A 27474-nucleotide genomic window follows, 5' to 3' on the forward strand; every position below is an offset into this window, starting at 1 on the left:
ATGCTAAATTCACGCCAAAGGTTAATATTTCGTAATTATTGTATACCATTTCTATGTAAGGTGATCTGTGGCATGACAAGTTTATTAGAGAATATGCGAGAAAGTTCAGTGAGAAATTGCAATATTTTTCATAAGCATCTACAACCTCATGAAATGAAACTTTGTTCCACATTGGTTTGATAGACAGATTTACTCTTCTGAGCATTCACAGAAGTTACTAAGCTAATCATCCAAACCCTCCACACAACAGTAAAGAGCTCCAAATCCCTCCCATTTCAGAAATAATCTTCCCCTTCATCGTCTGCGACAGGTAAATGCCCCACCTGAGTAATGGACTTTCCACGGAAGGCTTTCTCATTTTCCCGCCCATAATCCGGTTCCAATCGCCGGATCCGGCACACGTTTTGCATCCAGTAGCCAACGGTAAATGGCTATTGTCGTTGCGTATTTAAACGAATCGTAAATCAAGGAGTGCAGTTTAACCCGAGTGGTCAGTTAGGCAACTAGCGACCTCTGGCGAAAGTGTGCTGTGATTGCAGAACATAAATCTCTTCCAACTATGTGAGTGGGAATGGCTTAAGTCGGGCCGGTTCAATTGTTTTGTTTGATGTTGGCAATTCGGCCTGATGATACCATGATAAAGGAAGGCATTTTATAAGGAATGCAAATAAGTATCGTACGTTTGTATGGTTTAAAAAAATTTCATCACGCAGATGTTGTGATAATAATGTTATGCTTGTGGTTTAACCCATTCGATACGGCAACGTGAGCTTCTATTGTTTTAAAGCTTAATGAAACTCATCAGACCATATCTAATTCACGATCACGGTATAACATTTCTAAACTTCAACTTTTTTGGTATATTTTCTGCCTAAAAGGGTTAAAAAAAAACAAGAATCATGTCGGTTTAAAATTTTTCTGAAGCGATAAAAATCTACAAAATCTATTTAAGAAGAGTGCCATTTTTTTAAGTAGTAATTCATTGCGTGTTCAAAAGAAAATATACAGATTTTATACTTGTCTAAATTATCTTAGACAATGGAATCTATAAAACTGATTGAAATATGAAAGGGGTTAAAGACAAGTAGACACAAATAATAAAAACCCCTGTAATTTTATAATGGTTTTCAGTTGAAAATATTCTGCACTTAAAAAATGCACTGGTTGTGGATATTGCAATTATTATGATAGTCGAATTATGTTCATATTGAAAGAAATATACAGTATTCAATACTTTTTCAAATGATTATGCTCTTTTGTAATCCAGGAAGTTTTTATTGGATATAGAGTCAATTTCAGACTTTTTTTTTTAATTCTATTGAAACTTCAACATTTTACAGATTAAGTAATTGTTAAAAATGTAGCATAAGCAATTCTTGGATTATTTACGCTATATTATCATTCTGGCATTGATTTAATCTCTTCTGCGTAAAGTGATTTGAAATTAAAATTCGCTGAAAGATTTCAAATATTAAATAATAAAAAAAATCCGAGTGCTCGGATTGCTGTTTTTCTGTTACATTAAATTAATTCCGCAAATCTCTGGAGATCAGTTTTTAATTTTCCTACTTATAAAACTGCGATTTTATACGACCGCCATTCTTTCAGATATTATTTATAGAGATTCTATTATACGTTTCAGAGAAAAAGAAACTCCAATGTATATCTAATTTCATAGTAATGTTTTCTGTACAATTTTCCCTTTTGAAATACACCATATTAAAGAAAACTTGACTGAATAATATTATTAATGAATAAGGGCTACTTTTAGATATTTCTATAACATCTATACAAGTTTTTAATAAAGTTTATTTAAAGTTGTATGTTAAAAATGATGCATTTTTTTGCAGAACGTTTTTCAACTTATACATATATTTTAATTCAACAGTTTCTGACTACATTTTAATTACTAGTTGATATGCTCGGAATTAAAATCCTTTCATGTGAAATATTTTAAACTTAAAAATCCCTTTATGTGAGATATTATACTATACAAAATATTTTTATCGTCTAAATTTTTTTTCGTCTTTATTCACCTACTTTTATTTAAAATGAGAATATCAGTTTAATCAGGCGATTTCTAAAAACCACTAATAGTTATTTTGTAAGTATATTAGTAACATTTGTTATATTAATTCTGTAAATTTTGTTCCCAAATGCTGAATAAATATATATAGCTATATATAGTTAATATATAGTATAAGAAAGGTTGTTTTCGTTTGATCTACGCTTAGTTTTCAGTATGGTTAAACCACTTTTCTAAGACCAATAAAAGCATTGTTAAAAGAGTATTAAAATAAAGGGGAAATATTTACAAATAGCGATAAATTACCTAAATATGCAAAAAAGACAATAAATAAATAAATAATGTAAAACAATCATTGAAGCTTTATTTTGTGTTTATTTAGTTGCTTAAGTTTTTGTAAGGAAAATTCATAATTTCTCGACTTTATACAATGCGGGAAATTATACTGAAATGTATAATTTCTCGCACTGAATGAAGTTTTTTTTGTTTGTTATTTAATGCTTGTTTATGTTACATTATGTTTTTAGATTAATTAAAATATTAATTGATCTAAAAAATATTCCCGTATTTTAAGTTTTAATGATATATTTCTAGTTTTTTTATTTGTTATGAATTGAATTCTGAAGCATTCCATTCCCTCCTTTTTCATTAATGTATTCTACAATTTCGTGTAGCTCTTTGTGGCGGACTTTTGGAGCAGGCCGAGGGGACGATCCAGAGCCCCAACTATCCAGATGAATATAGAGCCAACAAAGAATGTGTTTGGAAGATATCGGTAGCACCAGGGAGTCAAGTAGCTCTCACATTCCAAGCATTTGAAGTAAGAAAAATTACGAATAAATGAAGTAATTTTTCTTCTACTACAATAAAATTTATCGACATCTTTACAAAACGATTTTTATATTTCCAAAGGAGCGAAAAATAAATATATCATTAGGAGGCTTATATTATTTAAAAACCAGAACATTCATGCTTCTAAGAAGAAATAAATTTTGATTGAAAAGTAAAATCTTAAAGGATGTCGACATCTTTAAGATTTTACTTTTAAATAGACATCTAAACAGTAATCTTACCTGTTAGTTTTCATTATAGACTAAACGTGTCGCTTTGAAATCATAATAAAATAAAATTTAATGGATTTAAAATTACCTGACTTAGGAATCCTATACATTTTTTAAAGGATTTTATATCTTAAAAAATATTTATTACAGGAAAGAACGAAATCAAGGAATGACATACTTATAGATATAACAAACACCAACTTTAGAATTTTCAATTAGCCACCAAACATTTTTCAATCATGTAAAAACACAATTTTGCTCCTTATACATTAACTAAAATAATTTCAGTTGAATGTCACGAATGTGTCAGCGAATAGCATCTGTCATATCTGATTAATTTCTGATTTGTTACGGTAAACGCAGATTTTGTTATACTCCTAACATCAGAAGTTATTTGAGTTAACGAATGTTGATTGAAGTTGCCTGTAAAGCGGGAAAGTGCCTACAAATAACTCTATCTCCAAAAAAGTGTTGCCTCATATTCATCTCCGGCGTCTTGAAGTATGAGGTGTATAAAAGGTTTTATAAAAATCGTGTCATTTTAAATCCATCATTGTTGATCAGGCTCCACGAATATTCTCATCACAGCTTAAATGAATGAAGATTTATGTATTCTTTATCTCTTACGAAAGAATAGGATTCTTAAAAATTAAATACTTTGTATTATTTAAAATATTTTCATGTATTATTTAGATTAAGTTACAATAATTTGCAGTAGGTTCAATTAAATGACGAGTCCAACCAAGGACTACACTTGGTAAAAAAGAATGATTTATTTTTGAAATTAGCAATGAAAACCTATATCAAATAGTAACGACAGAAAAATATAGTGGAGTTTGATAAACAAATTGAGGAATATCTTATGTTTAATTTCTGCTGTTTGGACATATACCATTTCGATGAAAATAAACCAACAAGCTTATTTGCCAACAAGATGATTCATTGGCAATCGTTAATAATCGCTATTAGTACAAGGAACTGTCACAATACAGCTTTACTCTTAACAGAATCAGTTGGGTAAAGTTGCTGAACAAATCCGATTTTTGTAAGCATAATAATTTAACATTTTAATGACTTGAGAGCTAAATGCTTTATTAATTCATTGCGTACTTAAATATATTCCTTTATTCGTTGTCTGGTATAGTTGTGGCATTGATTATATTTGTTTTTTAGATTTTCTAATTAAATTGCTGTATGCCATTTTATACTGTACACATGTTGTTCTAGGCTTTTAAGAATGTTCTTTTAATTATATACCACAGTTATCAAGGAAAAATAGGTAATTTTGCGGAATCTGCAATCTGGCTTAAAGAAAATTCATAGCTACACCCATAATTCCGTCTTTTGTTGTTTAAATATAGTTTCACCACTATAAGACATGGCTATTCATCCTATGAAATATCGCAAAAATGGAGGATGAATGGAAAACGAAACAGTATTTCCATATTTCATTCAGATTCTTTTCTTTGTTTCATATATTTCCATGCAATTACATGTGGCATAATGTAATTTAGTATGATGCACAAGGTTTTCAACGTGAGCGATTCTTGATGCAGGTGTAGTGAATAGCTTATAAGCCAGTTAACAGCTACGCTACCTGAGCAATTGCTTTTGTATCATGGTCATGTTACTGAGCTGCAAACCACAAGGTCCCAGGTTCTGTCCTCGCGCATCTCAATTCGCCACATTGGTGACCTCGAACGATGAACCTTTAACTTTCGTACAGCTGTTGTGGCGCCATCTGCCAGCAACCAAAGTCGTCAAACTCACTTGACGCAGCAACAGCATCAGCAACCACTCACCCTACACACGCTCGCCATTTCGCTTTCCGCTACTCAAATGGGTACAGGCGCATTAGACTAAACAGCTAATAAATAATACATCACCACTTAGCAGACATATCTTTCGTCTCACCTCCGACTCAACAAAGGGAAAGTCTGTGGTGAATAGCTTATAAGCCAGTTAAAAGCTACGCTACCCGAGCAATTGCTTTTGTATCATGGTCATGTTACTGAGCTGCAAACCATAAGGTCCCAGGTTCTATCCTCGCGCATCTCAATTCGCTACACAGGCAAGGTCACTTGCACTCCTTCATCTCCTCCTCCAAACTTTTCTCTTCTGACAGATCTTCTTTGGGTTTTTTTTATTATATCCATTCAAGTGATGGCAAAATGTGATACTTTATTATCAATATGCACTACTATACAGTGAAGTTAACCGAAATGTTCATTCTTCCTTACAGGTGGAGTTCCACGATAATTGTGGGTATGACTTTGTGGAAATTCGTGACGGTCTGGACCTCCACAGCACCTTCTTGGCGCGCCTCTGTGGCTACAAAATTCCAGAGGAAGTGCGCTCCACTTCCAACCACATGCTCGTCCGCTTCTTTTCGGACAGCTCCGTCCTCAAAATGGGATTTTCCGCAACATTCGTCACCGGTAAATTCTCTGGGATATAGTTTGGTAGTTAATATGTGTATCGTACCTTTTTTGAGAAAGGGTGAATAACAAACAAGACATTTATGGAATTAAAAAAAAATGATTTTTTGAAAGGCTTCCTATTCTTTTGTCATTCAGTTTCTAACAAAGTGTCTCAGCACCAGGTTTAGAAATTTTTCAGAGGATTTTGGTTCATCTAAACCATTCAGAATCACATACCTATGCTAGGATGGAAACGGCAATGCGATTCGGTAGTCTTTTTAAAAATATGCAAGAAATGAAAAGACATTTCGAAAATTAAAAAGTATTCATAAATATTGCATATCAATGAAATTCATAAATTTTTTTGCATATCAATGAAAGTAGCATGGTCAAAAATAGGAAAGACCAATTATATATTTGGTCAAAGAAGGTATTTATCACGCAGGAGTAGTGGTATCTTAAATCTTCTTATCATAGAAACCTTCACCCTTGGGAGCACTTCAAATAAAGATAAAGATAAACTTTCAGCATGATGGTTAGTCGTCGCCCTGGTAGATACAGAAATTTTATGGGGTTGGACACCACTTGCCAATGACGAGATGTGTCTTCTATGGGTAAGGTTATACCGTGGCTGGTAATGACCTTCAGGATTCAACCATAATTTCTGCCTATGGTGTCGCGACGCTCTAATAATACAATTTTTTTCTTAATGTCTATGGGCAGGGAGGGGTAGCCATTTTGTGGTTATCATAGAATCCTTAACCTTCCTAATGATTTCCAACATGTGTCGGACTACCAGGAAGCTGTACCCAATTTCTTCGGACTGTCAAGGGGTTATTTTTCATAAATGATCTGATATGTCCTGAGAAGGACTAAACAAAGTACGATATAAATTAAAGGTACATGAATGAACGCTGGAAATTCAAGCGTTTATGCAGTGCCATTTTGGATTCCTTCATTGCTAATGGACCTTCCCCATTTTAAAGGTTGTAAGCATGATTCTGAGTAATCTGTTGTATTGCACTGATTTCTTTCATTGAAGAGCTTGTTATCATGCATCAGAAGGAAAAATATTTGCATAATTTAGGTTGAGGTATTCCTTTTTATAAATTGAATACAAAATTTTAAGATTTTTTAAATTCTTTTCCTGAGAAATTCAAATTTATCTACTTATTAACATATGAATGCTAAAATTTTTAAATTTCTAATTTGTAATATGTAATAATGAAGTAAGAACTCAATTTCAAAATACAGCTTTGAAATACAACATATCACTTTGATAATTGTGAAACATACTTCCAGGGTTTGTGCAAAATAAAAGTATGTGATGACAAACTAGTTCTAAAAATTTGAAGACAATGTACTACCCAAAGACAGTTTTACAAATACTAAATTAAATCAGAATTCATTTAGAGCTACTTCGTTAAGCTAAAAAATAATTTATTACGTATATGTACACATTGTTGTCGAAAATAATGATTTTAACTATGCAATATGTATCATTGTGTAGAAGGTATGAGGTTATAGAATTCATGTCTGCGTACGATATATGGTATCTTAGTAAAACTTTCGTTTATAAATCTTCATTTATTACCATCGTGAAATAAAATAAAAATGCATTAATACGATATTGCAAATATAAGTCTGCTGATCTACCTAACAGTATTCCATAACCATGATATTAATTGGAAGTAAGTCTAGAAATATTTGAATTTTCATTATAAGGCAATAATTGCAGCTGTGGGCATAAAAAAACTGCATTTGGAGCCTATTTGTCACAATATAGATTTATGTTATGGTAAACAATCTTTGGGTTCTAAATGAATTGTGAGTCTATAACTACAATATTTCTATAAAACAAGATATTTAGATGGTGGAAAGCAATTGTTTTTCTTTCATAAAGTCTATGAACGAGAGAGGGAATTCTGCTTTTAATCGTCATTCAGAAATGGGGGACCCAAGTTCTTAAATGAATGATATCTATAACGTCTTCCATTTGATTATCCCACTGAGTTTTAAATTTTTCCAATACACATTGGGATGTTCTCACATTTGATTACCTTATTTATGAGTGATTCGATATCTGTCATTTGATGTTTGAGATGTAGCATCTTTTTGATGCTCTACCATCTTCAAGTTTTTATTTTAAAGGTTTGGATTTACTAATATTCTTACGGACTTGTAAAAAAATTAACTTTTACTATGGGGCAATCACCAACACAAAAAATAAATTGAACAACTCTGTAACTTTGTCCTTTATTATCGCGTCTTCACAAATTTGGTGTCGATGGAAATGACTCGAGGGGACAGGTTTGTTGAGATAGACAAACTGATTAAAGAGTTAATTAACATGGATAATTAACTACTATCCCGAAATTTTTCCATTACTGTTATGACTTTTTATTTACAAAATCGATTTGTCGCAAAAAAAATAATCTTTCAGTAAAATTTTGTGGAATTCTGATGATACTTTCGAGAGTTATAGAGAATTGAAAAATGTTGCTTCCAATATTAAATGAATCATATGAATTATCGGCGATATTTCAGGTACTATTATATCTATTTCTTAAACTTTTTTCACTCACTCGGAGAAAATCATCAGATTGATAATGTCATGGAATAAATGCATAAATAACGCAAAATAAATATTTTTGTATGAATTTTTAAAGATGAATGTGAGAAAAAAGGGATTTGTAACGCAGTAAAATTTTTACATGGGAACAAAGTTGACTTGCTAAAATGTCGAATTCCAAAACGGTGTCGCCATACTTTAAATAATTTATGAAATATAGTACATTACCATCATAATATATATGATTAGAAAACTCAATTTTCAAGTTATATTTTGAAATTACTGATATAAACTACTGAGATTTATTCAATTTTCTCTGTTTTAATTTAATTAAAAAAACTTTATCTAACTCAGAGATATTGATTTAAATTTTCAGGTATTACATTAAGATTATAATTATGAGAAACAATGGATTTCAAGAAATTAACGCTATATTGAAATCTTCCCTAAATCTATAATTTCTTCTCTAAATCTACAAATCTTCTCTAAAGCTAGAATTCTTCCTGAAGCTGCAATTTGTGGTACTATAAAAACACCTTTTTTTTTTCAGAGGTGGATGAATGTGCCGATGACAGCCACGGGTGCGAGCAGAAATGTGTCAACACCATTGGTGGCTACAGGTGCGAATGCGCCATTGGATTCGAGCTGCATTCGGACGGAAAGAGGTGTGAAGGTACTAATTTTTTTTTCTTCTAAATATATTCTTCTAAGTTTAGTCTTCCAAATCAAGTGTCAAACTCACACTTGTGTTTAAATATACAAAGTCTACTTTTCCATGGTCCGAAAGAAAATTTTAAGAAATCAATTATTAGCTGAAGTATAATGAAAGGTAAGATTAATATTTTCTTCCTGATAAATGGCTTTTTTACTTTCTCGTAAACGTAGTTTAGTAATAAAGTATAGTAATCGCCAAAAAGTTCGAAATTGAGATTTTGACGAATCTCCACATTTCATGCCTCCCTGAATTCGAAAAACGCATTTTTGGAAAATGTCCTTTAGTCTGTCAGGAAAAGTGTCCTTTTGTTTGTTTCTGACTAAGATGACTCAAAACCGCTTTGAGCTAGACGGATGAAATCTGGTATAGGGTCATAACTCAAATTTGCAGATTTCAATCAAATTTTGAGTAAAATCAGTACAGTGAAAGTCCATCTGTCCAACTGTTTGAATATAAGTTAACCCTTTAAAGGGCCATTTTTTTTCTAGTCATATTATGTTAAAATATTTTTAGGCTTGAAATTAGAATAAGAAAAGGGATTCATTTAGCTTAATAGGTAAATTTAATTTGATTCATTAATTAATGTGGTTAATGAATAATTAAGTAACAAATCAAGACACATCATTTTGTCTGAGATAAAGAACTGAAGCATCTAAGTTTCTGACTTACTAAGAAAATTTTTCAGAACTTATGCCTACCTACATAATTTCATACAAAGATTGATACATTTGGTGGGAAGCATACTTCCCACGGCCCTAGAAAGTGTTAATGCGATGACTCGATAAAATTCGATGCATAGATTTAACTCTTTTCTGCAGACACCTATAATATATTGAGCCTAATACAACTACACGTTGGCGGTCTGTCGGTCTGCACTTTCAAAAGCATATAAATGCGATAATTCAAAAACGCAATGATTTAAATAAATGAAATTTGGTATCTGATTTTGAGTTTACAAATGTAGTTCTGTGTCGTATTTTGGTTTTAATCAAATGGAACAAACGCATGTAAATCTGAATTTCTATTCAAAATTTTGTATACTATTAACCGCATAAAAAAATGAATAGCCAAAAAAGTCGCCAACAATAACACGATAGATTCAATAAAAATATTAAATTCACTCCAAAGAGTAATATTCCTTAAATATTGAACTCCAAAGCCGTGGAAAGTGATCCGTAGTATAACATTTTTATTAGAGAGTATGCATAAACGTCTTAAGGAGATCACTCCAGCTGGATTTCTCTAATATAATTTTCCTTATTTTTGGGAGGAGAGCAATGCATGCTGTTAGGATGTAATGATTTTTTTTCTTATTATGGTGCTGTAACCCAGTGCTGTAATTACTTTTAAAAACTGAAACGAGTATTAGTAATTTTGGATCTTCTGTTTGTTTATCCGCGTGGATATATACTTCTTAATTTGAAAATAATTTTGAAAGCATATTTTGGAGTGTTTCTAAACAAGTTTGGATGAATCGTACAAGTGGACATAGACCTATATTTGTAAAAGATTGGATATTTGTTCCGCATTCACCAAAACAAACACATATTAATCATATTTTGTTACTGAAAGATTCGAAGCACGCAACCTATATCGCATTCAGTATAAAATAATTTACATAAATTTTTTCATACAAATCAGTACATCTTAAACGTGAAAACACCTAAGATAAATTTTAATTTTTTTACTACACTTAAGACATTTTCGCAACGATATTTGTTATGGGTCACTAACATGAAAATGGTATTGTTAAATAATTCTGAATTTGAAATCGTTAACTGAATAAATATCTTTTGCCTGATTTGTAATTAATTCAAGAAAAAGAAAAGACTACTTCTTCAAAGTAGGATGCAAATAAAAAAAATTAAGCTCGTGTATAATTTAATATACATTTTTTCTGAATAAATGACACGTTTATATCTATGAATATACACTGACCATATATCTTTCCATTTTTAAGATTCGGAAACTTCTCTTGGACGTTTCAAGTAAAAAAAAAAAAAAAACGTTAAAAACGAGAATCCGTATACATAGCACATTCGTAGCGGCTATCTTTTCCTTCTTGAATCTCTACAAACATTTTGCAAAAATATGTTTCAAGTTTATCCCAGCTTGATCAGATAACGTCCCGTGGGCGATGTGGAGGAAAACAGAACACCCCTGTTGCGAAGAAAGATACCGCCTGCACAGAAACGGGGCTTCGCTCCATAAAATATGGATCCAGGCATCCGAAATATGCTCCCGGAATGTCGTTAAAAGTCTATTTTAAGATCCGGAATCTGGCCCCAGGGACAGTCCGGACCATTCGTCTTCTCCCGGACTACCTCAAAGTCCGGGAATCTCCCCTTTTCCCACCCACCTTGTCCTATCTCTTCTTGGACTTCTAGGGGCGAGGGGGAAGCTTACGTCAGATATGGGGGTGGGAAGGAGACAAGAGAAAAATTCTTTTCCCGCGTTTTGCAATAAATATACTAACCGAAAAAGGAAAATCAGGATCCGAATACGACACACGCGCGTACACATGTTCTCCTTTTGTCACAGAGAGCGTTTCGGTTCTCTTTTATTTTGTTCTTTTTTCGGTTTCTTTGTAAAGTTAAGAAGTCAAATTGTTAATGATTCTTTTCTGATGAAAGCCATTTACGGTTTCTGGAAGTAAATGTGAAAAGAAAAGATTTCTTTTTAAGTGCTCAGACGTAAAAGATTGGAAGAAAGAAAGAAAGACAGAAGACAGTCAGTCGCTTGATCTTCCGTCTAGGTTGGCTGTCTTAATTGACTTGCCCGGTGTGTCTCAGACAAAGTCTAGACACCTTATCTTTTAACTACCTCAAAGGACCACGTTGTTAAGAAAGCTGATAATGGAATATATGAATATTCCATGAATAGAAAGAAAGGAGAGCAGGTGCTATTTAATGTGGAAATTAAGGTACTTTTAGTGACTTTGACATAAGAGTGGGGGAAAAATTTTTGAGAAAAGAAGACTTTATCAGGAACGGATCTGTCAAAGTGGTTTTATCTCCCTACTCATAAATAGAACCGAATTATCTTTTCTATTCTTTGATGGATAATCAAATTAAAATTTATCATTATTTTCGAAAGAATTTGTTCGATTAAAAGAAGCTAAAAGCTGCTATGGAATGTTTTAAAGTGAGATCCTTTAATGCTGATTAATTTTAATAGTTTCCTTAAAAATATTTATTAAAATTTTAAATTATAAATTTTATGTATAGAACTACCAGGGAATTAAATTAGATGAGGTTGCTCTGAGAGTCTTGAATGTTAATCAGACACCCGGAGCAACCTTATTTTACATGAAAGGATATCAAATATAATAATAATGATTTGAAATTTCTATATTTCTGTGAAATAGCCCTCTGTTTAAATTATAATAAATATAATCATAATCAGATATTAAAGAAATTCGATTATTTCGCATGTGATCTATTCTTTAAATAAATACTTTAAAATAATAGTCAAATCATGAATCTCAGTTAAATTTCTGTAATATGAAAGAAAATTCATTTTTAAAAACATTGTTTGAATTTTGAATAGAAATTTATATATAACGAAGGTATCCATTTATTTATACAACAATTACCGAATGCATAGCGTTTATTATTAAAAAAACTACTACTGAATGCATAACATTTATTATTAACAACAACTAGTACTGAATGCATAACATTTATTATTAACACCTTGACTGCCGTGGGAGTCGCCCGTGAGCTGCAGGCTCATATAAATTACATTGTAAAAAATTCATTGCGTCAATCAACATGTTGAAATTGACAATAGTAACAAATCTTAATTTACTGAATAAATGGACACGATAGTCAGGAAAATTTGTTTGCTGATTAAATAAAATTTTGAATGTTCCGCATTTGCTAATTTCCCAATTTTCATTTCGGGAAGCATTCTAATTTGAAATTTAAGTTTTTAATAATCGTTCAGAAAGAATTGCAAAAAAAAAAAAGTGTTAGATTTATTTTTCAAGTTCTTTCTAATTTAATATAAATGAATTAAATAATTATTAAACTATATAATAAAATCAATTAATATAAATAAATAGGAATTAATGAAATTAGTATAAATAATTATATTAATTATATCTTTTATAATAATTATATTAAAATTTAAAGAATTAATATAATTATTCTAAATAAATAAGAAGTAATATAATTTGTTAATAAATATGTTTATCTTATACGGAGGCCTATATTTACCGGCAGGTGACTTTTGATCCACACTTATATTCATCTACTTTTCCAGATGCCTGTGGCGGTGTCCTGAAAGGCGAGAGAGGTGTCATCACTAGTCCGTCTTTTCCCGATCTCTACCCTTCAAACAAACAGTGCATCTGGGAGATCGTGGCTCCACCTCATTATCGAATCACCCTCAACTTCACGCATTTTGATCTCGAAGGCACAAATGTAAGGAAATAGAGAGTTCACGATTTCTTTTTTTCAAGAAACAATGCAGCTTTTATTAGAATTTCCAAACTTAAAATCTAAAATAATGTTAGGTTTGAATGTTGAATCAAAACACAGGATTCTACATATACATATATCATTATCTTATTGGCAATTCTATTGAAGCAAATATTAAATAGTCGAATTTTATTTTAATGTGGAAAAGTTGAAATACTTAATAGCAATTTTATTGTTTTAATTTGTTTGGATTTCATTCAAAATAAGTCATTATATTTGTTTCCAGTTTTTGAACATGATCAAGACAACGGGATGGGAGAGTTGGAACTTCAGGGAGGGGAGGCTATTAATCTGAATGAGAAAGTTTAAATAAGAAAGTAATAAAAAAGACATCTAAAATAAACCATATAATGCTTAGAAAGTTCAATTACAAGTACGTAAAAACTTTAAAAAAAGCGCAAATTAGAAAAAAAATATTTTACAATTAAAAATAAAACATTTTAACGAAATTTTAGATTTCTTCTTTTGTATTTATGATGCAAAATGGAATGCATATGCGAAATTTTAAATCGATACCGGCTTTATCTTTTTGAGAAATTCAATTTCTTCGAAAAGGGACAAAAACATTGAAAAAAGCCTTTAATTATTTTTCTACATATGCAGTTTTGCGGGCAGAAAAAATTCATACTCTAAATGTATTATTCTATGATTTCAAAAGGTGTCATAATGATCAAATAGTAAAAAAGTTGGAAAATTATATATAATATAAATCTTGTTTTGAATTGGTTGATTCACGAAAAATATTAAATAATAAAGTTCATGCGTTAATGATGACGGCTTCGATCTTGGAGAAATTCATTAAGGCAAAATATTTGACATAAAATGTCAAATTCAAATTTAATCATTCCATTCTATTTTTCTCTTTCCATATCTCTACATTCTTTTAACAACATATCAATTATTGTGATATAACCAGAAATCACGGAACAAAATTTTTAGACTAAAATTTGCTTTCATCATCGAGCTCTGACTCATAGAGAAATGCTTGTTTGTATTTTTGACAATGATTTCTTTTCAACAAATTTGAATTTTGAAAAAAATTATACAGTTTTCGGTTTATGTTTTTTTTTTATCTGTGCAACATGTACATATGTGGGAATCCCAAAATTTCGCTTCAATTAAAAAATTTGAAATATATTTTTCCTAATTTATTATTTAAAGAATTTGAATGAAACTGTCGTAATGTTTCATAATCCATTATATAAGTATTTGTAATAAATAATTTTTATATTTGAATTTTTTTATCATAGATTATAAGAGTAAAAGCAATCTTTCAATTTTTCCATGCCCTCTTCTCTATGAAAAAGCAAATATAGATACCTTTTTGGATGACCAACCTAGCAACTTAAAACAATAAGCATTACTCAATTTTGATAATTGTTTTTTTTATTTAAATTGTTTCTCTCTAATTCGTTTTCAAGTTATGTCACGGAAAGATATTCGAAAAGCTTTTATTTAATTGTTAATCTATTATGCATATGCATTTGAACATTGCATGCCTTATGCGTACACTTTTTTCTTAACTATTCAAATACTGAATTTGGCGTAAAAATCAGGTAAAATCCTAGGTGGGCCCACCTCTTGGCGACTTATTTGAAATCTCGCCAAGATGACTATTAATTGAATATTTGTTATTATTATTTTTCAATTAAAAAACGATACTTGAAGGCCAGAAATAATAATAAATAAAATAAAATAAATATAATAAATAAATAAATGAAATAAATAAATAAATAAATGAAATAAATAAATAAATAAATAATAATAAAATAAAATAAATAAATGAAATAAATAAATAAATATAATAAAAAATGAAATAAATAAATAAATAAAATAAAAAATAAAAAAAAAATCCATATAGGTTGCCACATTGGCGACGTTATCGTCACTCACTTGGCGAGAATTCAAAAAGACGCCAAGAGGTGGGCTGTGCTAGGATCCACCCTAAAAATCGCTAAAATTGGCTGGTTCTCTTATTTTCCTTCTTAAAATAGAGAGAAGCTTAATATATCAGAATTTATTTCATTCACTCCCAATACAGTTGTTAAAACGTAGACGGATTATGAAAACTTTTGATATGCCCATATCAAGATTGCCTTAGAAAAAAACATTATTTATTCGGGATTTAGATACACAATTTTGAGTTATGAATACTAAAATATGGAAGCTGTTTTAATGTTTCTCACTTAAAATCAGAAATGTTATGTTTTCTTCTTTTTTGACCGTAATCGTTTTTTAAACACATTTTCTTCTTTCACCGATATAGCAAGAATGTGAATACGACAGTGTCGATCTCCGCACCAGAGGATCTCCGGATGAAGAGTGGAAGAAACAGGGGACATATTGTGGTTCCCGACTACCTCCTGTTCTCACATCAGAAGGGAGTGCCCTCAGAATAGAGTTTGTGTCAGACAACTCGGTGCAAAAGAGTGGATTTGCAGCGCTCTTTTTCACAGGTGGTGTCTCCTACCCTGTTTCTTTATTGGTCCAGCATTTGACTAATTCAATATATATATATAATGATATTTTAAAATGTAATTTCAATTCTAAATAGATTCCAAAGTTTTGTCTTAATTAGCCTGCATTAAAAAAAAATATTCTCTTATTTCCTGATCCCATTCCACTTTTTCTATTTAATTTTAGCAACAGAAAGCTCTGTAAAAATGCTTTAGTCAGCAGTTCCCACGCTCCGGGAGAAGGGATAAAAAAATTGCTGACCTAAGCATATTCTACTAAAAGATTCCTATGATTCCCTTGCCTAATTCGACACGTGTAAAAAATCCCTATCAGAATCTTATAAACACTGGGAAAATATTCTCCCTTTCTTTTACGCTAATCTGCTCTTGTATCGTGCTGTGAGCAGACGTGCCTTGTCCGTGCCTCTTGTACATAAATCATACCTTCCAAGATGGAATAAAATAAAAAGTGTTTTCTCTCTCTTCCGCCACGACTCTGACACAAAATTATGCTTATATATAATATAATATAATATAATATTGTACGTGGCCGATACGATGGCACTTTTGGAATTTTAACTCCGATTTATTTCTTCCCGGGAGGCACAATTTGTACTGAGAAAAAGCGGTAAGAGACACTTTAGTCTACATCGCGACACTAAAGCAAAAGAGATTGAAAATTTTCCTTTCAATTATTTTGCAATGAAATTTTGATAAGGATTTCTTTGAAGCCTGTGGATTTAGGAAGGAGAGCCTTAGGTGTTTTAAAACAATATTATAAGTCTTAGGGAATTTTATTCCTTCACTCTGAGTGTGAGAAATTCGAAAGTCATTAGTTTTCTATAACGCATGTAGAATTATTTAATTGTAGTAATTGGATCAGGAAATAAGAGAGCATTTTAGAATGAAATTAGAAAAGTCGTTTATATATATAATATATAAAGCCACAAATACTTTTGTTTGTATTAAGACAAAGCTTATATTTTTGTTTATTTTTATTGTTCTTGTTTGACATTATTCAAGAATCAGAAAGATTTAATTAAAAATTTCATCGTATGAGTAATGCTTAAAAAGAAGTTATGTTTTCCCTGTCTCATCCATTAAAATTTCGACAGATCAAGACGAATGTGCTTCAAATAATGGAGGATGCCAGCAGATATGCAAAAATACAGTCGGCAGTTATCAGTGCTCCTGTCATAATGGATTCGTCCTTCATCCGAATGGCCATGACTGCAAAGAAGGTAATGGACATTTGCTCCTAATTCCTTCATAACTAATAAAATTTTAAATTTATGATTTTAGATAAATTGTTTGTACTTATGCATTTTTAAAATTTCTTAATTGGATCTAATTGTATATCGACACAAAAAAAAACAGTTTATTCTTAATCAAACTTTTATCTTTAACTTTGAATATTATATGCGTTAACAAAGGCTGTCTTAGTATTTCATTTCATGCAATAGCGCTTTCATTACATAAATTTATTTTATAAGAGGTTGTTGAACATTAAAATAATAGTTACTTAGAAAATTAAATTTTGTTTTTGAGAAAAATGTCTAAAAGAGTGCATTAATACACATATGAAAATTACACACAAAAAAATTAACTGAAAGACACATTAAAATCGACTCAAAAGCGTAAAAAATAATTAAATAATTCAATTTTTTTTCGTTGCAGGTTTATATCCACATATTAACACTGCATTTACATTCTATAATTTTAAAATCAAATTAAGTAAAATAAACTCCACTCAGAAGGAAATCTTTCATTATGCTAACAAATTATTCTTTATCTTTACTCAACAAGAAAGGAATTTTTTGGATTTGCAGCAATCTAAAATGAAATGTATTAGAAATAAAACACTTTCATTTGGTTGGACACGAAATAGCAAGAAATAATAGCAACATAACAAGAATACTTTTTAGAAAAGTATATATCTGAAATTCATGTTTTTGAATTTCAAATAAAAGTTACTGCCACGTTTTGTAAATGTGTGAAAGGAAATATATTTTTTCGATTGCACTTTCCAGATACTATTACTTCATTTTTGAAGAAACAAAATTAATTCAAAAGATATTTTGAAGACTTTAAGACTTCTCTCTGAAATTCCATGACTGCCGCGGAGGCATAGTGGTAAGGTCTCGTCTTCGGAATCGGAGGGTTTGAGGTTCGAGACTCGATTCAACCGAAGAACCATCGTGTCAGCAAGTCCGGTGCACGTTAAATCCGTCAGAGCCAAACATCCTCCCGCTGGTGTGGGGTGGTGTGGAAAGGGGAGTGGCAGCTCAAGGGTTGTCCTCGTCATCTGACAGCGGTTCAAAATTACGAGATCCACCCCAAAATAGCCGTAGTGTTGCTTTCAAACGGGTTGTTAATATAACTAAACTAGATTAAACTGAAATTCCATGATAAAATATAAGACTTAAGAAACATAAAATTTAAAGAGAAATATCTATATATAGAACAAATGGTTTTGAATTAAATTTGATCATATAAAAATGATATACATTGGTTAAAAAATAATAAACTAAAACTTCTAGTCATTATAGAAATAGAATAATTTAGCTAAATTGATTTTAATATTGAATTGTGTATCATCTCATCATCATCATAATTTTTTATCGTATTTTCTTTTTTATCAGGATCTTGTGTTCATCAAATTTCATCTCCAGACGGGGTTGTATCCAGCCCCAATTTTCCCGATCATTATCCAAGCAGAAAAGAGTGCACCTGGAAGTTTGAGACAACACCAGGCCACAGAATAAAACTTGTAATTTTTTTAAACTATTGTCAATCGCTTTCCCGCTATATGAAAACTTTTCTAACCATTCAATGCTTTCACGCTAAATTTAGAATTCTTTTGAATTTTTGCTTGCAAAAGTATGCCAATATACACATAGGTTTATAGCAGTGAGAGTTCTGGTAATTTCAAATAGAGAGAAAAAAAATTTGCACTGAACATTTAAAACAAAGGTTTACATAAACATTTTTAGTTATGAATTTATCAATTTGCTTAAAAAGCAAATAATTTATATACTAATTACAATACGTACAAATTACTCTTATAGCCTAAAATTGTAGACATCTTTTAATTTACTACTTTTGTTTATTACACACAAGAATTTGAGTGTAAACCAATCATGGAATTCACGGCACAGTTTCAAATTTCGATTGCAGTTCTTATTTCAGAACTCGCAAAATAATAATTCTTTTTGCGATTTCATAGAGTCTATTACAAAGAGAAAAGTAATTCGCTTCCTGCATAAAATAAATATTATAATAATTTTGAAGAATTATTTTAGTTACAAGTGTCTTTTAATGCCTAAAAGAAAAGTCATTAGAAAAATAATAATATAGCAAAAATGTAATAATAATTCAAAGTAATTAGTGACGTAATAAAGATCTATGTTGCAAATTATTTTAATTGTTCCTTAGTAATATTTTGCCTAAAAAAATAAAATATAAGTACATGCTTTTTGTCTTCATTAGCATTCTTTTAAGACTAGAGCCCAAAAGACTAGTAATCAATTCCTTGTATAGTTTGGAACTAAACATTTGTACCGTTACAAAATTCTCTTTTTACACATCTAAATTTATTTTTTTATGTAGCAAGATATTTTATTCAAATGATTTATTAAATGATTAAAGTAAAAACATTTTGATCTCATCTTTTTAAAATATTTTTTTCTCTACAGATACAAGAATAAGAGTATTTTTTGTGTTACATCTTTAAAATTGCAACAAAATTTTAGAAAGCTTTTAGAAATGCACTCTATTTTTTTTCTTTCTTCTTATAAAGTATTAACTTTTAATTATATTTTAATTAATTAAATAAAAATTTTGATAATCATTTTAAATTATATTGATAATTTTGAAAAAGAAAAATTAGATCCAAAAGACCTGAAGAAATAAACTCACGAAATTTTCTCTTGTCCTGCATATATAATCTGAATATTGTTATGCCTAAATTCTTCATTTTTAACCAAATTTAAATGCATTTCTCATATTTTCATTTCGTTATGTTTAATTACACTAGTTAATTAGCACTAAGTAGATACAATTTTACCCTCCTATTTATTAGATATAGTGGGTACTTAAAATGTTAAAGCATAATGAGGCTGTTTCATATTATGAATCACTATTAATAATTTTATAAAAGTGTTTGTAAATACAAATCTTAAAAATAGGTTTTTTAATATTTTAACACAAGAACACGCACTTATGTTTTTGAAATTTTCTCTTAAGGTATTCGACTCTTTCGAACTAGAGCCCCATCAGGAATGTGCATACGATCATGTAGCCTTGTATGATGGAGAGTCTGCGGACGCTCCTCTGCTGGGACGCTTTTGTGGCAGCAAAGTACCCCATCCCATCATTTCCACAGCTCAAACCATGCTCATGGCCTTTCGATCTGATCCCTCCGTACAAAGGAATGGATTCAGGGCCACACATTCCACAGGTCAAAATCATGTTCTATCCTATTTTCATCTAAGATAGTATGAATTAGGAAAAATTATTTATTTTGTGTGACAATGATATGTGTTTATTTTTTTATGGATTAGAACCGCTTCAAATGGACTGTTAAGCGATACCTTTTAATCAAAATAACTGATTTACCAATTATTATACAAAACTTTTTTGTCAGTATATAATAGATTTATTAGAACAAGCATATTGAATTGAGATAGAACATTAGATTGTGTTATTTCCGTCACAATTTTGCACTTCCGTTTTACACTTTCTTAGCCTGAAGCAGAGATGGGCCGATTTTTCCAGGGTCCAGGGTATTTTTAATTTTTTCAAAGCGTTGCGGTCCATCCAATGGCAAGGTGTGGTGAGCTAGAAAAAATGAGTCTACAATATTTATTACAACTTAGTAATAAATACGGAATATATACTTATCTTTGTAACTACAAACATAATAATAATAGAAGATACAAAAATAATAAAAGACACAAATATAATAATGCATTAATTATCAAACGATTAAAAATGCATTAACAAATCAATCATTTTCATTTAAAGTTAGTTATTGTAGTTGTAGTTAGTAAAAGAATTAGCTTGCATATTGTCTGCCAAATTTAAATATCTCGGTATATTCAAGATGAACTGACACTTGCTAATCTTGTACTGGATTCTAAGTTGTCGTCTGTGAGGCGGGAAATATATGTTTTAAATATATTCGTAGTAGCAAATGCAGATTTACACAGGTAGGTTAGAGCCAAAGAACGATGTTAAATGATATGGAACTTTTTTTTTTAAAGTTAAGATACTTGATTTCGTCCATTAGATTTCGAAAGTTATTCTTAGGTATTGAATTCGGTGCTTTTAAAATTATGTTATTTTGAAGGAGAAAAACTTGGCTTTCCTCAAGAGGGAAAAACAATATATATAATTTACATTTTCAGTTATTTCTTCCACATCAACATTGCCAGATGGATAACGCATAAATGTAAGAATTGTTTTCTTTCGGTATGCGCGTCTTATGTCTAAGTAAAGGCGGTCACTCTAAAATGTCTTGGTGGTCCACCGGTCAATTGCGATCGACTTAATACCCAACCCTGGCCTAAAGAAATGAGATTACATAATCATAACTGGCTCAATTGTGAGAATATGCAAAACAAGAGTATGTCTTTCTTTACTTATTTTTTTATTACCAAGAACTGAAAATCTAGTAGAGAAATGAGTACAGACCAGTGTCATAATAATATTTTCCCTTTAAATATAGGAAGCATTTTCCTTTTTAATATTTTCTTTTGCCCAAATAGCATTGAATTTACTTTTGAAACTATAATATACAAATTATTATCCATTGATAAACATTGAGGTGCTTAATATTTTCTTTTTCTTTGTAAAACGTACTATTAAATAACTTAAAATGCTCTGAATCTTTTAAATGAAAATAATTAAAATATCATTTAGTCCTCCACAAAAAAAAAAAAAAAAAAAAAAAAATTAACAAACATAACAAAAGCATATCAATACTTTTACAAGTCTAAGCTGTTTTTCACGTCATTTACAAGGTTAATTTCAGATATCATAGTAATTTGAGTATTCAAATGATTGCTCCATGGTCACGAGTATTGTTATCAGGCAGACCCAGGAAGTAAACATAAGAATTGTCTTTCATAAAACACTCATTGTTATTTCAATTTATAATCGTTTTCAATTACGCCCATCTCATCTGTTTAATTCTCTAGAATCTTCAGCAGCGCCAGTGACTCAATTGACTTTTATTTTACATTTTCTAATGCTTTAGGATTTAAATAAAAAAAATTAGATAAATATTTCTTTACTGAGTGTAATTGTTCACCTTCTGTTGAATATTTACCATGCTGTAGCTGTAGTATATTTACCATGGTGAAGATGGTTGTTTTCAGTATTAAACACTCGATGAAGCACATCATATTTCATGTCAATATGTAGAAACTATAAAATACAAATTTTTTTAAACGAATTCACCGATTAAGACAAAAAAATTTACATTATTCAATAATATTTCCCAAACATGAAAATGGTAATTTCGAAGGAATTATTATTTTATCATTTTACCATTGGGAATTGAAAGCAAAATGATGCTACATTTTGGCAGTTTGGACATTCTATAGAAAGTGTAGCGATGTTCTCTGATTTTTCTTAAAATATAAGTGAAAAATACATTATAGAACTATGATAATCCATGTAATATAACATAAAAATAATTATAATTTATGAAATATGTAGCGCCATGCAAAAGATGAAAAGCATGAAATATCTAAAAAAGTAGGATTGAGAAACAAGGTTTCCAAGACATCAATTTATTTGAAAAGCTTTGTAGATACTTATGAGTAAAATCTTTGATGCGGTTTAGTCTACCTAAACTGATACTAAAAATAAAAATGCAATACCGTTTAAATATTAGTAGCCATTTGTGTGTGAAAGAAGTGTTTCTAGTGATTCTGTGTCTCAGTTAAACTTATTATATTTCTTAGAACTATCATACCTTGTAAGCGCGTTAATTGTATGAATAACTTCTTTTATATATGTGGAGAAATGATATTTAAACAGAAAGGATGTTCTATCCTCCTAAGTAAAAAAGGCACATCAACTTTGTTTTCAAAGCAAAATCGGAGATCAGGACAAGCCCAAGAACTCATGTATATACATGCAAATCTTGATCAAAATAATTTTCAATGGGACTGTAATTCAAAAAAGAAATCAGGCCATGTACATCCCTATGATTTTGAAGAAACAGAACAATCACGTAATCAACTCACTTCTAAATGACCCAGCTTCTTCGTTGAAAAATCACGAAGAAAAAAAAATGAAGACAGTGCAGTACAAAAATACAGTATTTATTCTACGAACAATTCTCAAAGCAAGAATTTCTCATACAAAAAACTTTAAATTAATTTTTCATTGATGCATTTCATATACATACATCTTCTTGATCAATATCAAGATTTTCTTGTGATACTCCATAGTCATGTTTATATGCAGTCATGTATGTAATGATGGCGATAAATGTTCACTACTCATTCTATATCAAGATGTATGAAGGAATAATCTTGTTAGATATCTAAAGATGTTTTAGGCAGGGAGACTTACATTTGGTTTTACTCGAAAAGTATATTGGTAAATTCGTTCGTGATCATTTTAGGAACATACGAAATTAGAGAGTGACAAGTTGTGTGTATTTACGAAACGTTATATCATGACTCAAAAACCGCAATTCCTGTATTGTTATTTGGGTTGCTGATCTGACAGTTGTGACCAGCGATGAGCGTTTTAACTAAGATATTACAAAAAATAGAGAAAAAAAAATAACACGAGTTGATCCACTTCAATGTTGATTGATTACTGATAGCCAATTTTCGAAGATTATAATGACAAAATGCACGAATCAGTTGAATTCACAATTCAAGTGATATATAATATTTTATATTAAGTGACATACATCGTAAGAAAGTAAGCTTGTAAGTTTTACAATCATATTTGCGTTCACCCCTCAAAATTACTAAAAAACGAGCCCTCTAATTTATTCAATTCTATGGGAAATCTTTGGAAAACAAGTTAATCCATGTTTTAACAAGTTTGAATAACTTTTTTCGTATGAATGAATATCGATAATTCTAAATGCGGACTATAAAAATTCTGATACCAAAAAGATCTAGCTTTCTCACACTTTAGAAAAGTAGGAAATATCTTTGAAGTTTCCGGAAATTATTATTTAAGCAAGTAGAGAAGGCATTTTTCTTAATGTAATGTATTTACATAACATTGGAATCATTGAATATACTCAGCTAAGGATTCTAGAGTAAATATTTACCTACATATATCTCACGGAAATCATATTAGTTTCCCAGGCAATGAGTTCATCATTTTCAAGGATTTAAATGTGCAAAAATCCTCGCTGCTGAATGATCTTTGGTCATACGTCTGGTCAGAATTTCTGCCAGAACCAATATGAAATATCTACATCATTATTAAAAAATGTCTGGATCAATCTCAGAATTACGTTGAAATTTACTACTGCATCACCACACACGTCTTACTAATTGATTCCAGTTTCCATCTGTACATCTGAAGCGCATTTGACAATCTCTGGAAAAAAGATTAAATAAGTTTCTCCACCTATGGGGACCCACTGAACTAATATGTTATTCTTGCAACGAATTAAACATATTAAATTAAAATAGATTAAAACTGTTTCTTTTATCAGTTTGCGGAGGGCGCTTGAGTGCCACCCAGAAGCCGTCTCTGCTGTACTCGCATGCCAAGTACGGTGACCAGAACTACGGTAGTAGGGCAGACTGCAATTGGATCGTCACTGCTCCCAATTCCGGGAAGGTCCGGATCCACTTTCAGAGCTTCGATCTGGAGCCTGAGCAGGACTGCGCCTATGATTACGTGCAAGTGTTCGACGGGTTTGAAACCAGCCCAAGCCTGGGAAAGTTTTGTGGCAATAAGGTAACCAGTTCGTTAATGACGTTTTTTCTCTGCCTTATTCTTTTATCACATAAAATTATTTTCTGAAACTTCATTGCATTCTTTGAAAAGATATTAAGTGTTCAATATGTTAGTTGTCTGTCATATCCATTTTTGGTATTAGGTAAAATGAAATGATGCCGCGTACTTGGCGGCTGCCAGGGCAACAGCGATGACATCGTAAGCATGAAATTGACGCCATCTGTACTTCACTTATCACACTAAACTTGTAATATTAATTTAATTTTCCTCTATTTTTTAAAAAAATTATGTTTAAAAAGGCATGTAATTTTTCTTTATTCAACATCTTCGTATAAAGTACTTCAATATCATGACTTGGGATAATCAAGTGCAATATCGCGTTTTGAAAAGATTACTTTAAAATAACATATATATAATATTGTATATATACAATAGAATGTATTAGAATAAAATATAGAGTTACTTGAAAACTTCTGGCAGAAGGTACCCCCCCCCAACCTATTTTCAAAAGGTTCTTCACCTTCAGCTAGCTTCCTGACAACATATCCATTTATCCAATTAAATTTTACTTTGAATACATCCTGATATAGATCTTTGTTTAAGTCATAAAGTCTGGCATTATTTGTGGTGTCAAATAACTGAAATAAACATTCTGGCGACAACTTCTCTTTATTTTTTTTCCAGATACCCCCGGATTTGACTTCGTCCGGCTTTCGCCTGCTGATCCGGTTCCAGTCGGACGACAGCATCTCCGGGAAGGGGTTCTCCCTGGTCTTCTCGGAGGTCTTCTTCTGATCGTTCTTCGGATGTCCGTTCTTCCGAAAGCCATCTACTGCCATCTCAGAAATCCGATTCATCCGGATTTTCGACCCATAGCTGCTTTAGTCTCTGTTCGTCGTGACGTGTCCAATAAATGTTCTGTTCGGTCACACCTTTCGGTCTACTTTTCTTTCTTCACTATGCTTTGGCTCACATTATTTAACTATTCTGTTAAAGACCACTCATGCATTAATCAGCTTGCGTATTTTAACAATATGCACTTCGGCAATATCGTATGGAAATGATCCAAAAATGACAATGAAAGGCTCATTAGATAATATGATGGCAGGATTCTATCTTCCATCTACTCGTAAGATTTCACATTACGAGGAGATGAAAATGAAAAATGTAACGTATTTATTATCTGTAAATAATGAAATTTTCTCCCATATTTTTTTTAGTAAAGAATGAAAAGATAATACACTCAAAACTCTCTAAATGAGCACCTCGCATAACAAGATTCGCATGCCAAGCAAAACAAAATGTAAAAAAGTGATTTGCTTAAAGGGAGATGCCTCGCAAAACGAGTGTAGCGAAGACATCGTGTCAGCACATGCTGGATTGACCTCTATCAATTTGTTTCGAGTGTTTATTTGAAGGAGAATCTTATATTTACATAGAAGAAGTTTTAGTTGGATAGCTTTGTCGAATGCGATTCTGAAGGGCTTTAGTAGGTGCCCATGGAGACTTATTCGATGAGATTTTATCTCTGGCCAAGATTATTGTACTAGAGGTCATCGGTCCACAGCGCAATACAAGAGCAAAAAAGAGCGAAATATTTTTCCCGGTGATTTTATACTTTGAGATTTTGATAGGGATTTCTTTACACGTGTCGATTTAGGAAAGCGAATTATAGGTGTCTTTTAAAAGAATTTGCATAGCTTGAAAGATTTTTATCCCCTCACTCAAAGTGGAGGAACTTGCAGATTTCAGCATTTTTACACAGCTCGTGTCGCATTAAGTAAATAAAATAATGTGGAATTGGATCAGGAAATAAGAAGCCATTTTAGAATGAAGTTAATATGGGTTAAATTAAGGTAAAAATTAGGGAATTAATTAAGTTTAAATTGGATTTAAAAATATCATTACACACACACACACACACACACACACACACACACACACACACACACACACACACACACACACACACACACACACACACACACACACACAATGTAATGCATTTTTTATTTCCTACATATAAGAAAATAGTCGACTTCAGAGATCAGCTGTTTGCTTACTATATTAATAGTATGACCTCAAAAATTTTTGTTACACTATCACTACAAAAAGAATTTTAAATTATACTGTCACATATGAACAGAATTAATTATCAATCAGAATTGATAATTAATTGATATTGATAAGTTATGCTTGAAAATGGTAAAATTTATTGACGAAATAGATCCAGTTGTTATGACTGCAGCCTCTGACAAGGCTTATTTTTTGCTATCTCTCAAATGTAGAGGGTGGTGTGGGTGAGGGGTAGATGAATTTTGATAACAAATGCAGGGTTTTGCTGAATTCGACCGTCAAACTTAGAGGGTGATAGTAGGCATCAAGAGGATAAAGAATCACCATACAATATGGGGTCCCAAACAACGTTTAGGGGGCTGAAAATCGCAAAAATATAGAGCGTCGGAGAACTGTTGGAAAATGTAAAAAATTAATAAAAAAATAATAAAAAGTACGACTTTTTTCCTGAATGGGTTTGGTTTTCAAATCTATTTATCAGTGCATGACAATTCGATTTTTTTTCTTCCCCATGTAATTATGCTTTTGAATACTGCACATCAAACCAGAACTTTGGGTAAGGATTTAAAATATTTATTAATATGAAAAAGATTAAATGAATATTGCATTTTAAATCGCTTAAGAATCATTAAAATTCAGAATTTTTAATTATGAATTTATAAAAGCTTGTTATCAAATTTTTAGATTATGAAATATCTGATTTTTAAAAGGGATT

General features: G+C 31.0%; 1 protein-coding gene across 4 annotated transcripts in view; it reads left to right on the top strand.

The window, feature by feature from the left end:
• LOC129984326 (tolloid-like protein 1) overlaps positions 1 to 25616 on the top strand; it is a 90407-nt gene extending 64791 nt beyond the window's left edge. For all 4 annotated transcript variants that reach the window (XM_056094189.1, XM_056094187.1, XM_056094190.1 and 1 more), the window contains exons 10-19: positions 2701 to 2846; positions 5330 to 5525; positions 8630 to 8752; positions 13061 to 13221; positions 15545 to 15734; positions 16850 to 16975; positions 18377 to 18504; positions 19980 to 20193; positions 24436 to 24683; positions 25368 to 25616. In XM_056094189.1, coding sequence (XP_055950164.1) covers positions 2701 to 2846; positions 5330 to 5525; positions 8630 to 8752; positions 13061 to 13221; positions 15545 to 15734; positions 16850 to 16975; positions 18377 to 18504; positions 19980 to 20193; positions 24436 to 24683; positions 25368 to 25478 — 1643 coding nt within the window. In that variant the 3' untranslated portion in view covers positions 25479 to 25616. The remainder of the gene's footprint in view (positions 1 to 2700; positions 2847 to 5329; positions 5526 to 8629; positions 8753 to 13060; positions 13222 to 15544; positions 15735 to 16849; positions 16976 to 18376; positions 18505 to 19979; positions 20194 to 24435; positions 24684 to 25367) is intronic.
• The last annotated feature ends 1858 nt before the right edge of the window (positions 25617 to 27474 follow it).

The sequence above is a fragment of the Argiope bruennichi genome, chromosome 9 (assembly GCF_947563725.1).
Source record: "Argiope bruennichi chromosome 9, qqArgBrue1.1, whole genome shotgun sequence".
In the NCBI taxonomy this organism is placed as follows: Eukaryota; Metazoa; Arthropoda; class Arachnida; order Araneae; family Araneidae; genus Argiope; species Argiope bruennichi.